The 17,632-nt window shown below is 41.1% G+C and overlaps 1 protein-coding gene across 2 annotated transcripts in view; it reads left to right on the top strand.

Moving 5' to 3' along the window:
- Positions 1-492: 492 nt before the first annotated feature.
- SLC2A9 (solute carrier family 2 member 9) overlaps positions 493-17,632 on the top strand; it is a 79,858-nt gene continuing 62,718 nt past the window's right edge. The window contains exons 1-5 of one of the 2 annotated variants that reach the window (XM_083861224.1): positions 493-595; positions 4,252-4,350; positions 9,223-9,383; positions 13,152-13,276; positions 14,401-14,546. In XM_083861224.1, coding sequence (XP_083717350.1) covers positions 518-595; positions 4,252-4,350; positions 9,223-9,383; positions 13,152-13,276; positions 14,401-14,546 — 609 coding nt within the window. In that variant the 5' untranslated portion in view covers positions 493-517. Of the gene's footprint in view, positions 596-3,693; positions 3,713-4,251; positions 4,351-9,222; positions 9,384-13,151; positions 13,277-14,400; positions 14,547-17,632 lie in introns of those variants that run through there. The other variant, XM_083861225.1, reaches the window with a different exon arrangement.

Genomic DNA, 17,632 nt, shown 5'->3' with positions numbered 1-17,632 from the left:
GGGACAGGGACAGGGACAGGGACAGGGACAGGGACAGGGGCAGGGACAGGGACAGGGGCAGGAGCAGAGACAGGGGCAGGGACAGGGGCAGGAGCAGGGACAGGGGCAGGGGCAGGGGCAGGGGCAGGGACAGGGGCAGGGACAGGGACAGGAGCAGGGACAGGGGCAGGGGCAGGAGCAGGGACAGGGGCAGGGGCAGCAGGAGGGGCAGGGCAGGAGCAGGATCAAGGACAGGGACGGGGACAGGGGCAGGGCAGGAGCAGGAACAGGGACAGGGGCAGGGGCAGCAGGAGGGGCAGGGCAGGAGCAGGAACAGGGACAGGAGCAGGAGCAGCAGGAGGGGCAGGGGAAGGAGCAGGGACAGAGACAGGGACAGGGACAGGGACAGGGACAGGGACAGGGGCAGGGGCAGGGGCAGGGGCAGGGCCGCCGCGCCCCCAGCCGCCCCTCACGCCCCCGCGGCCGCGCCCCCGCTGCCCCCGGCGATGCGCGGCCGTTGCTCGCGAGCGGCGGCGACATGGACGGAGCGGCGGGGCCCGAGGCGGACACGCTGGTGGAGCGGGGAGCGGGGGGCGGCGGCCGCGCCCGCCGGGGCGTAAGTAGCGCGGGGCAGCTCTCCGTGCCGCGGGAATGCCCGCAGCCCTCAGCGCGGAGCGGGAGCCAGCCCGGAGGGTCGGGCGGGGAAGCTCGGCCTGCGCTGCCCGCGCCTCGGGGAGGATTAACGGGACAGGGGGTGACTCCGATCCCTCTGGCGTGCGGGGACGGGGGTGCGCGGAGGCTGCGGCAGCCGGAGCAACAGCCGGGGGCTTCCCCGAGAGACAGGCGGAGCTCGGGTTGCACAGCTCTTCCCCGCTCAAAAAGTTGTCGGTGCCGGTGCAGGGGAGGCCGGTGGTGGGCAGAGGTGAAATCACCTCAGCCGCCGAGCCGGGACCCGGAGGAGGGGCGGGGGTCAGCGCGGGGCCGGGGCCGGGGCCGGTGTGTGCCCGCCCGGGGAGCGCAGCCAGAGCAGAGCGAGGCGAGGGCGCTGCTGCTGTCCCCTCACTCCTCCCCAGGACCACCCGTGTTGGCAAGCTCTCAGAACAAGGGCAGAGCCAGGGAGAGAGGGACGAGGGTTTCCATTCATCGCCCGCAGCCCCGAGGGCAGAGCTGCCGGAGGACTGGGGCTGCCGGTCCGCGGGCACCTGCCGGGAGCGGGTCTCAATAAGGGCATCCCCAGCACGGGGCTCCAGAGCCCAGCTTTCCTGTGCCGGTTAGCAGTATCTGTTTAAAAAGATCAAACTTCCGCATGCATGCATGGAATGTTTACCACTAACAATTGTGTTTCGTTTTAGTCTGAGGAGGGGGCTGTAACTAACCAAAGCACTATATTCTAAACTGTGTTTTGAAAACTGAAGTGCGAACTGAAATGCAAACTGTCATGCAGTAAATGATAAAAAAGACGATTTGAGATTCATGGTAGCCAGCACAGATATTTTACGGTATACTGAACAAGGACTGGAGTTGAGAAAAGCACCTGCAGACCCCGTGCCCTGCGATCTGTGGTTAGACCAAAAATGTGGGCTTTGACAAGTAGCAGTCCTCGGGTATCTGCAGGTCTTTGCTGTGATCTGACATGCCGCTTTCCTGAGTGAACGCTTATTGCTGTGGTGACGGTCACATGTCCCTGCCCTCGGGCTGACAGCAGCGATGCATGAGCACACACATGGCCCTGGAGCCGAGGAACACCTGTGAAGGAGGCGTGGTTGCCTTCGTGTTTCCTGGACATTTTAAAAGACACTGTGGATTGTGTTTATCTTTCCTTTACTTTTACTGATGTTGCCACAGGGTAAATAGTTTTTTGAGCAACAGTTTGATTTTTTTTTTTTTTTTTCATTCTTGCTACATTGTGCTTTTGTCTTTATCTGGTGTTGCTGAAGCCTGAGCAAATATTTAAAATAGGAGTGAGGAGATAGGTCATGGAGGAGTTAAGTTCATGTTTCAAGCTCCAAAACCTCTGAATTGAGTGAGCCTGAGATTTTCTGCAGCAGCCTGTACCTGTATACTTAAAAACTTCATGGTATTGAATAAGTTTCTAAACCCAGCTATTACAATGTGAGGTTTTCTAAGCACTTCTCTGACTTGCCCTGCATTATGTTCCACTTACCCTCATGTACATATAATTTGCCTGTACTGAAAGTTTTGTACATTCATTGACATTTTTAATAGCCATTAGGCTATAAGTTCCAAATAATTTTGCTTGGATTTTTCTGATTTTTCTGATGTGTTGTCCAATGTTGTTGGGATAGAGCTCTTTAGAAATATTGCATTACGATTACTGCCTAACACTTGGGACCTCATGCTTTTTGTTTGTGAACCCTTTGGGAGCAGCCTGGTAGACCACCAGAAATATTTCCCCCAACATCTTCCATTCAGAGTAATAGCAATTTCTTCTAAGTGCAGGAACGCTTGTGCATAGCATAGAAATAATAAGCACCCAATATGAGGTGTTATCATCATAAGTTAAATAAAGCCTTATGTCAAGTTTCTATGTTTTGTTGACAAATTAATAATGATGCAAACTCGTGTGTGTGTGTGTGTGTGTGTGTGTGTGGCAGGCTCATTTTAAGGAGCTGGCTAATAGTAATAAATTGTGTTTGGCTTATGCAATGATCTCAATGGGGTATATTTCTTACACAAGTCTTTTTGCCCCCCCGCGCACTTCCTCCTGACCTGACCAGAAACAATCTTGGTTAATGAACTGTGTAATCTCTTAAAAGGTTCCCACATCATGTGGAAGAAGTTAAAAACACTCAGCCATCCTGCAGGGTGCATTTTGAACACTCAGAGTTGGCAGCTACGAGTGTGGCAGACCCCACATGTGCTGAGTTGTACAGTGTGCTCCCCATCCTGGCACCTGGGTGTCTCATCCCTTCTCCAGAGGTCACAGAGTCTATGCCAACAGTGTGGCACAGGAGCTCTGGCACATGCCAATAGCCACGGTGTGTTCACCTGCCCTGCTGTGCCCTCAAGGCTGGTGGAGCTCATTCCAGTCCACTGTCACTCCAGCCATGCCATGTGCCAGCTACACAAACCTCCTTCATGCTCAGGACCTGCATTTTCCAAAGGGAACATACAACTTTGTGCAGTTGACAGAAGGTATTCACTCACTAACCTGCCATGGTGTGGTGAGTGATAAAACTGAAGCTGAGTTTCTTAGGCTCGCTTAAGCAGGTCTGCCTCTTTTTGGAAGGATTGAGATTTCAGTGAGTGAGGAGGCTGGGCATAAATAACAGTGAACTCTGCCTGAAATTCTATATTCTTATCATAGCTGTTTTTTAAATTGAGAACACATTAAAAATACATCTATTTTCACACATTTAGAGTTCTCTTTCTTTATCTACACAATGGCATTTGCAATTGACCAGCCACCAAAACACTAGCTTCAAGGTCCCTTGGGAATGGCTTGGAATGGTCTCTCCTGTTACATTCTGTAATCCAGAAGGAGAAGTGAATGGCAGAAAGTAATACTGGGGAAGTTGGAAAGGAATGCAAAAGTAAAATCTGACAAATCCAAGCAGTTCTACCTTTTGTTCTACAGCTGATGTGGAAGCAGAAATTGCAGAGTTGGGCTAAAAAGAAAAGAGGATGAGGAGGATGAGGAGAGGAGACCTGAGGAGGGAGAAGTACAGGTGTACAGCTGGGAAAAAGGACACTGGAGAGTGTGTGACAACAGGTTACTGTTTTACTGCAAGAAACTTGCATTCAGATTACAAAACCTAGTTTGTAGGCATAATTTTAATTTTTTTTGGTCAAAATTTCATTAGTTCTTATGGCAGGGGTGGAGGGGGGCACAATATTTCATGAATTTTAATCCAAGTCAGATCTACACACAGACATGTTGTAGCACATAAATGCTATACCTCACTTCGCTGTGTTAGTGATATCCTGTCAACAATTTCCTCTGCTGAGATTTATGCTTCCCCAGCATTTTACTTTTTGGTGTGGGAGCTGGCAGAATGCTTGCAGCAGAACTCTGTGAGGTTGAAAGAAGTTCAGATGTTGACTTATGCCTCCATAGATGTTAAGTGACATGCTGTCACTTCAAACGTAATATTTGTCAGATTGAGTTGGGGGAAGTGTTTCACACTGTTATTCTGCAGCAAGGACATCTGCCTGCAAGAGCTATGCAAGATAGCTAAGGGGTGCTTAAAATCTGAGATACATCAATTTTGAGTGGATTAACAACGGCTGCATCTTTTCCTTGTTTTTCAGAATTGGTCCGGGAGTCTTATTTTAGCCTCCTTAACTGGTGCTCTTGGGTCGTCTTTTCTTTATGGTTACAATCTGTCGGTGGTGAACGCTCCCGCAGGGGTAAGTGACTGACTAAAGTGGAATTTAGTATCAGTAGAGGGCAGCCTTGTCCCAAGTATTGTGCTCCTCAGCATCCTGCCTTTATAGTCTTTCTGATTACATGGTAGAAGGGGATTAAATCTCGTATAGTAAGGTTTCTTTGCTCAAAACCTTTCTGCTTCCTGTGAGGTTTTCACGTAAGTTCAGTAACAGGCAGAGAGCTAAATGCTGCTGTTGAGGTGAATGGGTGCACATAGTTTGCTTCTCATTGTCCCAGGTCCAGGCTAGTGCCGAATCTTCTTGCACACTTCTATGTGATAAAGTATTTTTAATATCTGACTGGTGAGTATTCAGTAGCTGCATGCACATGTTCAGCAACTTCTGTTCACATCATTCAATTCTAGAGGGTTGCATATTTCATTCCCACAATGCTGATATTATAAATAATGTTTCTGGTTTCCTCTTAAATAATGGGCCTCCTCTTCTGTGTTTTGTTGCGATGCCTTGTTTGGTTCTGAATTCTAAACTTCTGGGTTGACCATCTATTGATTGCAACATGTGGGATAGATTTGATGAAATGAGCACTGTGAAAACAGAATTCAAAATTTTTGAGTATTTCATTAAAATATCAGTTATTACAAATATAAATCTGAACCTTTTTGGTTTTATACTGGCTGTCTAGACAGCTCAATTCAGTCAAGCACAGCAGGAAACAATTCAGTGAAGTTTCAAGCAACATTATTTTTAAAAGTAGCTAGTAAATATTGTGAATTAACTGTGGAAATTTCATCTCAAAATACTTCCTTTCCAAAGCTAAGCTCTTTCTTTTATGAAAATCTCCTACTAAAATGTGTGGCTAGATCTCCACCTAAATAGGTTTTTCATGTTAAAGCTGGATGCAATATTTATGCAAATAATGAGAAAAACAAATTTTTAAAATTTATGTTTCATATGTGGATTTTATTTGGTAAACTGTTTACCCAAAAGAGTAGGAAGAGACTCAGCCTATAGAAATTTTCAATTGCTTGCTTTATAACTTCTGGGAATTTTCTTCAATTTCCTGCTGTTTTATATACTGGTAATTCAAGATTGGATAAATTAGATGTTAACATGACATATCCAGGCATCACTTTGCCTTGCCGTCATCAGGGGATAAACATGGCTTAGAAAAAATCAGCAAGAAGCTGTAATTCTGTGAGCAATGGTATTGATTGTCCTGATGGAAAAATCCTTCCTGTACTGCCTTAGGGCTGTCAACAGAGCAGTGAGAATGAGCCAATTTCTAACCTTCTAAGTACCATTTTAAAAATGGACTGTCCTGGTAGTCAAAGCTTTCCTGTCACTTTCTGTAGGAGTCAGGGAAAGAAAGGATGATGGGATGTGCCCCTTGGCTGTACTCAGAAAGTTCTCTTTGAATCATGCAATAGATTACAGTGGTGTGGATGGGGAGGTTGAAGATGCAACCCCATGACAAATGCTAAATTCCAGATTCTGTACTTAATAACACTTCCAGGATTGTCTGGTTTTACTTGAAATTTTTAGTGTGGCTTTTGGGCTGAAACTGGGCACTATGCTGATGGCTTTGGTCATACCATTAAAGGTATGCATGAAATCTCCTTGGTGTTTCAGTGTTTGATTGAGAAATTCACCTCTCTCTTTTTCATGTTAAGCCATACATTAGCTAGAGCTAAGGAGTAGTCCCATGACAAGATGTGTAGTTCAATAATAAAATAACACTCTGTTCTCTGGCCCTTTTTTTAGCTTCAGGATTAATGTATGTCATCCATTTGCCTACAACAGACCACTTTTCTGTCCCTGCTGCTGCAGTGACCAGGTTGGAAGAAGGAGCATAGGCTGAGGTCACAGACATGGTGGGGAACAGTGAGCCATATCAAAGCTGTACTTCTTGCAGCACAAGAAAAGGAACCTTTGCCCCATCTGTTTTCTCCTGTATGTTACTAAATCAGTCTGCTGCAAGGTGACCCTTTGGGAATACTGATATGGGATGACTGAGAAACACCAAAGCAGAGCATCTTGCAGCTGTAGATAAAAGCAGCCTTGTAAGAGGTTATACTGGGAGTACAGTAATTCCTACAAGTTATACACTTGGTAGGACGAATATCTTCTTGTGGTGACATGCAGCTTACAGCCAACATTGTCAGATTGTTCTTCTCTCCATAGGATGCTGGGTATCTTATGCCCCTGTTTACTTCAGTACAATTCCTCTTGATGCTGAAGTTCTTCAGCCTTAGAGAAGGACTGTATTGTCCTTTGAGTGAAAAAAAGGCTTGATAATGACAGTTGACTAAAACACAGAATGATTCCAGAATCCTCAAACTAAGCATGTCAGCAGGATGTCAGCAGGAGCTGATGGAGTGAAGGAAGTTCATTTAAGACTGAAGTGTTAAAGAATTGTTTGTAAATTCTTGTGTCCATTTTCTTTCAGTGCCACAAATTGTGTCAGCTCATCAAACCACAGGGGAATTCTCCTGTAGTTCTCACTGGTGGGCTTTACTTCAGGTCATCTCCTGAGGCAGAGTTAGTTTAACTTCCTGATTGTTGTAAGGGGGAAATAAGCTGCACATGCTCTGTTTAGAGCTGAGATTGTTTCCCACTCAGTTCCCTGTAGTTCTGTGGGAAAGATCATGGCCCATCACAGGTATAATTCCTTGAGAAACCCAGAATTACAAAGTTCCATGGGCTTGTTCAAAGAGTTACCAGAATTTATTAAAAACATATGGGAGCATTTGGCAGTAAGAAGATAAAAGATTTAATTGAATACAAGATGAAGCTTTTTCTGAGCTGAATTTCTAGAGTTCATTTCATGGACTGATTGCGGGTAATGCCTGTGAAACAATGATGTGCTTTGTGCTCTGTGCAAGAAGCAAAGTCCCTGCTACTTTCTGCTTTGTAGCCCTTGCCCTCTGCCTGCAGGAGGCTGCAGCTCTCAGTTCCTATGGCACAAACATTCAGCCAGCTGTGACAGCTGGTTCAGTAGTTGTCACTGTGTGTGAATAACCTCTGTAACTATGGGTAAGACAAGGAAAATATTTGTCTTGTTTTTAAAATATATCCATTAGATTCATATATATATATAACTTTATATATCCCTTATATTCCTCTTCTCTTTCTCATCCCAGTGCTACTATCATAATGAACTGAGGCAGTTGAAAAAATAAGATACTGAAATCAGTCAGCCACCATTTTTTGTAGGCTTTGTTTAGGGGCTAATATTTTTGTAGAGAGGTTTATGCCTTTAGTGTTCTTGAGACGCTTGACCAAAACCCCAAAGGAGCTTTTACACAGAATTCAGTGGATTCAAATCCAGTGGATTTGTTCTACCAGGATTGTTTTGTTTCATGTGCATCTCCTGAAAACTTCTGTTTTATTAGCTTCCTATTTCTTGGCAATGGGAGTCCAGAGAAAAGTACTAGTACATGTCAGGGCATGCATCTTTCTGTTACTAGTGAGTGCTTTAGTTTGTACTTTCTTTTCTTGAATATTTGCAGTTATTTGATGTCTCCTTGTAAATAACTAAGCTATGCTCAGAAAATTAGTCATAACACGAGCGGAGAGTAATTTACATACTATTTTTAGCCATTATCATTAACAAGAAATGCTAATAGTGTTCTAAAAGGGTTTTCTCTTAGTATTCATTGCTATCAGAAATTAATTTCAGATAGACAAGAAGATGTCTGAATCTAAATATAATCTGAGTAGTGGTGTTAAAGAACTAAGGTGTTACTACTTGATTTAATGGAAAATCCATTTGAAGCTTACTGTGAGACTTCTAAATTATTCAAGTATCAAATTGACTTTTTTATTTTTATTAAAAAAAAAATCCCCGTTCTGTTTAGAAACATTTAAGATAGGATGGTTAGAAATAACTCTGTTCTCTTTTTAATTCAGGGCACAATAAGTTTACTAGAAATCTGACAGATGGAAGACAGGAAATTGTACACTCTACCTTCACCTTTCTTACGTATTTTATAGATGGAGAGGTGATGATTCACTCTAAAAGCCTCCAAACAGAATATTTCATGTGTCCAAGGCTAGCCCTTAGGTAAAGTTCAAAGTTCCTACTTTGAACAGGGAAAATGCAGTGGCTTATTATGCTGAGTCTTGTTCCAGGATAATTTAGGATCTGTTACATTCTGAAAAAAATCAGAGAAAAACTGGGAAGAAGTGCCACTATTAAACTTTTGATACTGTAGAGCTTAAGAGCTTTTCCCAAGTGTGTTGTGCCCTTCTGCTGCAGTGACTGCAACTTCCTGGTACTGTATCCTCACCAGAGCATCAGGCACCATGGTGGCAGTTCCTTGGTTTTGAAATGGGAGCAGCATTAAAACAAGGAAGCTTGTTTTAATAGAAAGTAAATAGGTGATGTCTCTGCAGGCAGTAGAGAGACTATGTTAAAATGCTGCCCTGGAGCTATGACATCTTTACCCTTTAAAAAGACTAGGAACTTAGTCTAATTAAACATCAGGGAGGGGAAGTTGTTAGAAGGCGGCCTTCAAAAACCTGTAGTTGTGCTCCTGTGAGGAAAGCAGAGGAAGAGTGTAGACTTTGGCACGTTAAAGACTAAAGAGTGGACTCATCCTGGGCATTCTTGTCTACCTGTGGGGTTTTTTCCCCACCTGGTTTGGTAACACCTTGTAGTTATATGTGTGTATGCTTGGACTGATCCAGTTAGTTTTATTGCAGTTGTATCTATAAATGAGGCCCCTTTATTTGGTGGAGGGAGACAGAAGAGCAAGAGTGATTCCTGCAAGAAAGCTACTGGGGGTTTTCTGGGTTTTAAATTCTGTTTCTTTCAGTTGTATTCCTAAAGTGTGGGGTTTTTTGGCTTTTTGGGGGTTTTTGCACATATTTTTATTATGTTTTTTCTTTCAGTATATCAAGAAGTTTTACAATGAAACTTGGGAGAGGAGATATGGCTTCTCAATGGATGAAGGCACACTGACACTCCTCTGGTCCGTAACTGTTTCAATTTTTGCCATCGGTGGCTTTGTGGGTGCCATTATTGTTACCCCAATTGTGAAGTTCTTTGGAAGGTAAGTGTTCTGGAAAACTTTCATTTTCTAAAGTAGTTTCTCACTCAGTCTCTCTAGAAGATTTTACTTTCACTAAAAAAAAAACCAAAAAAAATCTTTAGATTCTGAAAAGTTACTGTGCATCATTTGAGTGCCAGAAGCCGTTAGCTCTGAATGGGCAGTGGGTTAGATGTGAAAGACTGTGACTTGTCAAGTGTGCCAAAGGAAAATACCATAAACCAGAAATGGTTTCACAAAAGACTGGCAGAATCTTGTTTCATGAGTCTACTGAGTATCTTACTGTAAACAAACAAAGCTATCAACATATCTCATTTGCTTCTTAACAGCATTTTCTGTCATATGGTAATAAAAATTTACTCTTTTTTGAATTCTTGTATCAAAATACAGTTTGAAGAACTGGACTGGGATGAAGTTCATGTATGACTTTCCCCAAGAAGGGGGTATACCATCCATTCTGTACAATGCAGCATTTGACCAGGACTTGGCCATAGAGAATATGAGTATTTTAGGAATGTTTGTGTTGGTGTGTGTTTGTATTTTTGCTGCAGGTATTAACTAAGTATTTCTGTCAAATTTTGTGTTATAAAGTCTCTCAAATAGAATTTTAAAGGTAATTTATAATTTATCTATATTTAGAAGGGCATGGAAAGAAACCCCACAATTGTAGCATTCATCATAACTGCTGATTTGGATTTTTCTTAATTGTAAATTCAATATTATTTTATATCTTTTAGCCAGTTAAATCATGGGAGAGTATCTTCATGGAGGCTTAAACCTCCAGTGTTCTTACTTTCCTGTTTTACATTTCAACTATTTCCATTAGATTGTGCTTTCCTAGGTCGATTTTTCATTCTCCCAACTTGTCTATATGCCATTTTTCATCTCAAAGAGTGTATTTTCAGGTCCTTCCATTTCATGTTTACAATAAGTCAGTATTCTTAGCTGTTACCCATTCTTCAGGAATTTATTTTGTCGCTTCAGTACTTGATTTTCAATTTTAAAATATTTTCCATATTTACATTATTTATTTTATTTAGGTTTTTAGGTTTTCAATTTCTTCTGCCAAATCATACATCTGGCTTTAACATACTTGTTAGAAATATGAAACTGTGCCTGACTCAGACTGATTAATTCTCAGAATATTAAAATAAAGTGAAGTAAAAATGGGTTCACAGAAGGTAGAGTTTTCAGTGAAGAGTGGAACAGCTGTGTGTGCAAGCTTGTTAAAATGGTGGCTGATCTCTGTCGTAGATACAGCACTTCTATTGAAGCTGCTCAGGTTTCCAAGGCAGACTTTTACACTTGCAGACTCTGCCCCTGTTTATTATGTTTGTCTCCATTAAGCCATGAAAACAGCCCTGTTACAGATGCAGTGGATGCAGTTCTGGAGCAGAGATGGGAAGGGGCTGTGTGAATAAAGGCTGCTCACCAGAGTGGCTCTTGAGCTTGCTGCTCACACTGCAGTGTGTGTGTCTGGTCTAGGAACCCAGACTGACACGTCATTATGGTAACTGAGGAGCACACAGTGAAATGTTGACAGAACAATAAAATACTGTGCTGTTAAATTGCTGAAGTGTAGGTTGGAGGGTTGTATGTATGATAAAGATGAGCTCCATTTACACTGACACAGAATAATGAGCTAAGGGGGATTAAAAGCACTAGTCAGAAATAATGTATGACTTTAAAAGAACAATTTTGAATCATATTGCTGTAAGGTTAAAAACATAAATTCCAAATTACTGGATTCCTAGGCCCTATTTACTTCAAGAGACATGTAGAGTAATTTTTTGAAATGGAACCTTCATCGGCATAAACATAATTCCCAAGTTCAGATTTGGCTTTGACACTTTGTGATTTAAATTCTCCTCTTCTAATGAAGAGGGTCTGCTGTTGTTGACCCTGAGCACCCAGACCAATATGCTCAAGGGATTGTTTAGGTCACTTTTAGGGAGATATATTAGGGTGAGCATCACAACAGGCCCCTGTCCTTCCTCTTGGTACCACAGCCAGTGGTCACACTCAGTGCCATCAGTGAGAGAAAAAACAGTGCAAGGGGTCAGGGTCAGAGTGCAGCAACTTCTCTGTGCCATTCCTTACTCCTCACCCCTCCTGTGCTCCAATGTGGGTTCCCATGGACCACAGCCCTCTGGGGATGTCCCTGCTCAGGTCTAGATCACCCTCTCCTCCACTAATCTTGTTACACCCTCACTCCATCTCCTCACAGAAGCCACACCTGCTGCCACAAAACTTCCAAAACCTTGCCACAGACACTACTTTCCATAGCAACACCCTAAATAGAGTGTTCTCTTGTTTTCGTTTATTTTTCAACCTGCCAAAGTCTATTTCTCTTGTGCTTAGTTAGGCTGTGCTTTTCTCTTCTCAGCTGCATAGTATAAGGGATTGCTGGCCAAGTCTTTCTCAAAAAATATATATTTTACTTAAATTTAAATTAAAAGAGAAAAAAAGCAATATCTTCAGATAAACATATAAGATTTGTTTGGCCTGAATCCATTTTTGTCATTGTATCACTTCATTCATCTCAGGGTGTATATCCACCTGAAAAATCTATTCCAAAGAGTACAGTCATATTGTCACACCCAGTAGTCACTGTGATGGTTGTGTCACATAGACTTTAAATGAATTCTACCTAATTTTTCAATCTTCAAGCCATTTTATTCATTCAGTGTTCAAAACTCACTAGAAAGCAGAAAGAGTAATTAAAAATACAAGTGTTAAAAATATTTCATTTCAAAAATGTATGCCTCTGTTGTGAGAAGTTGGGTGACTTTTTCAATGGGTGTGAAATTTCCAGTTGACACTTACATGTTAAAAAAATTAGAACTGGTGGGACATTTCAGTTTATCAGCTGCTCTAGAAAAAAAAGGGGTCAGCAGCCTTCCTGGTCACTTGTTTTTAATTAATCCCTCAAACTCGAGCCAGAAGTTCTGAAATATGAAAACTAGAAGGTATTAAGCTGTTGGCAAATGAGAAATTTAGATGTTTTGAAAATTTTAAATGTATTTTTGTGATTTTATTTATACTTTTTAAGCAAGTAATAGCTTGCCATAAAGAGTATTTCTTTTATTTGAAAAAAAAACCCTAATGTTTTGTTTAACTGTTACAGAATGAAATGATTTTAAAACTGGGGAAGAAATATGCAAACATGTATTTTGGTTAATTCCTACAATTTTTAGAAAAGGGTTAATTTTTATTACTTGAATAAGTGCAAATGTTTTTCCTAACTGTACAAATAGGAAGTAATTTTCCTCAAGGTATGGTTTTAATATCGAAAATTTGGGGATGAATTATGATGACATAGATGATGTGACAGTTGGGAAGTTCTTAAATGTCAAAAACTGTATGTAACATTAAAGTGCCTGTAGTTATATCAGCTTATTTCTATTTGAGGTATATTCTTTGGGTTCTCCATACAGACATCTATCCAGAGTATGCTTATTTATATTCATGTACAGAGCCTCAGTCCTGGCACTTGGGTTTTTAGGATGCATAAGTTGGCTCCTTGCTGTGCTTTTTAAGTACAGCTCTTAAGTTATCTATGTTATGTTTTCTTTTAAACTGTGGTATAGGTTTGAAACTGTATCCACAGGCGTACAGTGCTGTGTTTCGGAACTCTCCACATCTAAGAGAGTGTTTGTTAGCCACTTTTTATTTATAGATATTTAAGAATAACAGCTTATTGTGCTTCTAATATAACTGGATTTATCTGCCATGATGCTGTTTTCTACCTAAACCATCTTTGCCTTTTAGGAAATGCACATTGGTGCTCAATAACGTGTTTGCAGTGGCAGCTGCATTGTTGATGTCCCTGTCCTTGCTGGCAGGGTCCTTTGAAATGCTCATCCTGGGCCGCATTATCATGGGTGTTGATGCAGGTAAGCTTTGGTCACACTCCATGTGTCTGAAATGCTTGTGCCATGCACGCACTTTTTCCTCTTCCCTGGTTAGAATTTGTTTCACATCAAAGAAGTATTCCAGGGGCCAACTAGAGCCACACTGATTTCATTGGACAAAATGGCACACTAAGGGCTGAAGGATCTGGTGTTTGAAGGAGACACTGGAATGGATGCTCACCACTGCTAACAATGCTAGTTGTTTCCCCACCTTTCCTCTTCCAGCCATTGTAGAGTGTGTTTGTTTCCATGCCATGAAAATCCCTTGACTAGGACGCTATTCTGTTTATTAACACTGCCTTTTGCTGTGTTTACAAGTTTTTGAATCCCATGCTAATACCTGCAGGACTAGGGAAGTTTTGGTACCTCAGCAATTGTTCCTAGCAATATGGTCTTCCCAGTCTGAAAGTAAATCACGGAGGCATTGCAGCACCAGAATAATCTTGCAGCTAGAAGGAAGGGTTTCTGCTATTTTTTATCTCAGATTACCATCAAGCAACCAAATTTCTGGAGCTGTGCAGACATTGCCCTTGACTGACCAGGGTCATGCATTTGTTTGTCCTGTTCCTGGCTTTAAGCAGCATTCCAACTCCTATTTTATGCCTATTGTGAAGAGTTCATAGCAGCTAAAAGCCAATATTGAGAGGAACATTTGCTAATACTGTTTACTGTAAAAATGCTTCATCTGATAATGCCTGCTCTGTCTGACTGATGCACTGAGCTTGTTTTCCCTTACCTGCACCAGTGTTAACATGATTTTGCTTGCTTTGGGATGAGCAAATTTAAAACATAAAATCTGTTCTCTTGGAGATTCTCATCTCTGAGTAACCTTTGGTGCTCCACATCAAAAAGCAACCTACGCACATTGCTGCAGATCTGTAACAGATAATCAATCCCATAGTTATTAAATGGTGCGAGAGTAATTAGACATGCAGGGAAAATAATTCATGTTATATATGGATAGATATAATTCTATTCCTTGCATGTTTTTATTCCACCATTGTGAGCAGATTATCACTCAGGTTCCTTTCAATAGAAATTTGTTTCACACCTGGCATAATAAAAATGTTTTGACTTAATATATGGGTTTTGTTCTTCCTTTGTAGGCATTTCCTTAAGTGCCCTCCCTATGTATTTGAGTGAAATATCTCCTAAGGAAATCCGTGGTTCACTGGGTCAGGTCACAGCAATTTTCATTTGTATTGGTGTTTTCACTGGTCAAGTTTTGGGGCTGCCAGAAATATTTGGGCAAGTAAGTATTTAACAGACCTTTTCTATCAAAGCATCATCCAAGTGTCATATTTTTGTATTTTGACTGGATTCTTTACAAAAGTGTGAAAAAAATATATTTTTTGTTTTACAGCACTTTGAAAAATAGTTTCCTCTATGTCTTCTAAATGCATGTACTAAAAGCATGACTCAGTTTGGTAGATGTGGCCAGCAGTTTCAACAGGTTGAGTGGCTTGTGTGTGTCCATATACAGACCTCCCTTTCCCCCTTTCTTGATGTACATCTATTTTTGCTGGTTTTCAGTTTCTTTGGGCACCCTGGAAAGCCTTAAGAGTTTTTATATATTTGATCTCTAATTTTTCAATGTGAGATAGAGCTGAAAAAGCTTGGTTAGAGCTATTATGAGAACCTGAATAGGAAGACTCTTGCTTGGTGATTACAGTGGCATCCTTTTAGTGGCATCCTTACTTATCCTGCTTTTAGATCAAGTGATAGAAGAGCAGAGTTAACACACACCTTTATGGAAAGATTATCTATTCAGATAAGAGGTTGTCTCGCTGTCACAGGCTGAGATTAACTTGGTGGCCACTGGATGTCATCATTACTCTGGATAAATGAACTCCTGTTTTGTTCTGGCTGGCAATTCGAAATACAGAATCACACAATGGGTAAGGTTGGAAGGAATCAGGGTGGTCAGCTGACCGACCAGGAGCTTTCCATTCAGAGATGAATCTTCAAGGCAGTGTAGAAGAAAGGTCTGCAGCAATCCTCTCACAGGGAAACCTGAACCCAGAATCCCTTCTGACAGCCAGAAAAAGTAGTAAGGAGTTGGAAAGTGAGAGAGCTTGTCCTTTTCTGCCTATCCAAAGGCAACTCCTGTGTGAATACATGATACCATCATCCCTGACACTTTTATTTTTGCCTGACCAGCTTTCTTATTCTGTCCCTTTATTCTGCTCAGCTTTCCTGAAGGCAAATGATTTGATTCAGTTTACCCTTTATTGAAGGATAGATTTCTCCCCTGCCCATCCAAAGCAACAGATTATAGGAAATAACTTTAAATGGCTTTTATTGTGTGGCTTCTACAGATGTCTCTTCTCTTGCCTTGGAAGCAGGTCTATTACAAATGAGTGTATGAAATTTCTAGAGGCCAATATTGCTTAGAATATGCAGCCCTTACATAGTCGGAGGTTTTTGAATTTGGTTTTTGAAAGATGCATACACTTTTAAAGGTGAAGTGTCATGCAAATTCTTATTCCTTGATTTCAACTCCTTCTTGCTGGTTATATTTCTCTTCTTGCTTTCCTTTCATCACTATTTTTGCTGCTACCAAATTATGGAGGTAGCGTTTCTGCTTCTACAACCTGCTTTAGTGTGAAGTTAATTAATATCACACCATGAAAGACAGACATTAATTTATGTAAGAAGAAATATGCTTTATCTGTAGAATTAGTTTTTTCAAGATGGGTAACATCAAGCACAAAGTATATAAAAGAAGCAAAGTTTTGGCTGATGTGAATTACAATATTTCCAGCCAATTTATTGGAGGCAACTTGAATATTCTAGCTGGATATGTGGGTGTTTTTTTGGGTTTTTTTTTGTTTGTTTGTTTGTTTTGTTTTGTTTTTAATTTCTCTTGGTTTCAGTCAAGCCAGGATTATTTTCTGTAGATTTGTGGGGTTCCCATTGCAACTCCTTTAGTGGGAGGTAATTTTTATTTTGCTGCTCTGTAGTTGTTTGTTTCTTATCAGAATTTGTTGTAAATAGTACTACTTACAAATACTTCTCTCATGGTTTCGTAAGTTTTCTACTGAGATCTGTTATGTGTCTATTCCTTGTAAGCAAATATCTAAGAGGTTATTAACCATAGTATCTGAGCATTGATGGTTTTGAAGAAAGGAGGGACAAAACCAGAGATGAGTGTCTTGCTGGAAGAAACTCTTTGAAAAAGGGATGGATATGAGGAGGGCTGTCAGTGTGGCTGAAGTCCTTCTTGTAAGAGGAGGTAGCAGCAACATCACTTGTGTGATGGGAAGGGAGGGAAGGGAGAGGAACTGACTGCACCCTGTTAACATGAGAAAGAAGGAATAGGGTGGCCTAATCTCAAAGACAATATGGCTACAAGAATGATTTTTTATAAATATTGTGTGAATAATTGCATGCTGAAACTCATCAGAGTGGTGTTTGGAACAGAATCCCGGCTGAAGTAGCTTGAGCAGAAAATTTAAATTTTAAATTGGAGCTTGATGCATTTATGTGGATTATATGAGGTTGTTGTCTTCAGTGGTTCTGTAGAAGTCTCTCCACAGAAAAGGAAAGTGTTTATGTTGGCTGTGGGGCATAGTGTTAACAAGCATTTATTAACAACCTAAGTGATGATTTCCTGTAATCAAATGCAAAAGTATCCCTGTAAATATGAAATTGTGATAAAAATAGCTCTGAAGCAATGAGTATTACTTGAGGCAATTCAAAAGTCCTTACTGCTTTTTGTATCAAGTAGGTTAAATAGCCCTAAATAGTTTTTTTTTAGCAATCTTTGGTTTGTCAAGATGGGCCGAGGAGTGGGCAGCCCCAGGTGCAGTGCTGAGGGGCAGTGGTCAGCTCTGGCTGGGTAACTGGCTGGTTGGCTCCTTCCTATTCCTTCAGTTTTCCCAACCTTTCTACTGAAAGTGCTGGGAATTGACAATCTTGTCATTTCTTTGTAATACCTTTTCTTGCCAGTTTGTCAACTTATTATTCTTTTGATCAATTATTATTTATTCCTTAATTCCTTTCTGTTTCTTTTTTTCCCCCCACTATCTACTCGAGTGTGCTTCCTTTCTCCTCCCCCCATCACTTGTGATCTTTGTTTTTCATGTTAAATATCACCTCCTCTAGTAACAAAAGCTCTTCAATCTCTTTCTCACCCTGTAAGCCATTCTCTCTAATAATTCTTGGTTTAAGTTTGAATTTAGGAGAACAAGATTATACAGCTAACCCAGAGGAAATTATACTTTAAAAAATAGAATTATATTATTTTTTTCCTGGAAATGTTTTGTCTGAAGTATTGCAGAAATAAATTTAATTCTTTTCTGTGCCTGTCATATTGATATGAACTAGACAAATATG

This window comes from Zosterops lateralis (genome assembly GCF_965231275.1).
Source record: "Zosterops lateralis genome assembly, chromosome: 5".
NCBI classification, from domain to species: Eukaryota; Metazoa; Chordata; class Aves; order Passeriformes; family Zosteropidae; genus Zosterops; species Zosterops lateralis.
Note: the sequence above shows the minus strand (reverse complement) of the source record. Positions and strands in the feature narration are given on the sequence as shown.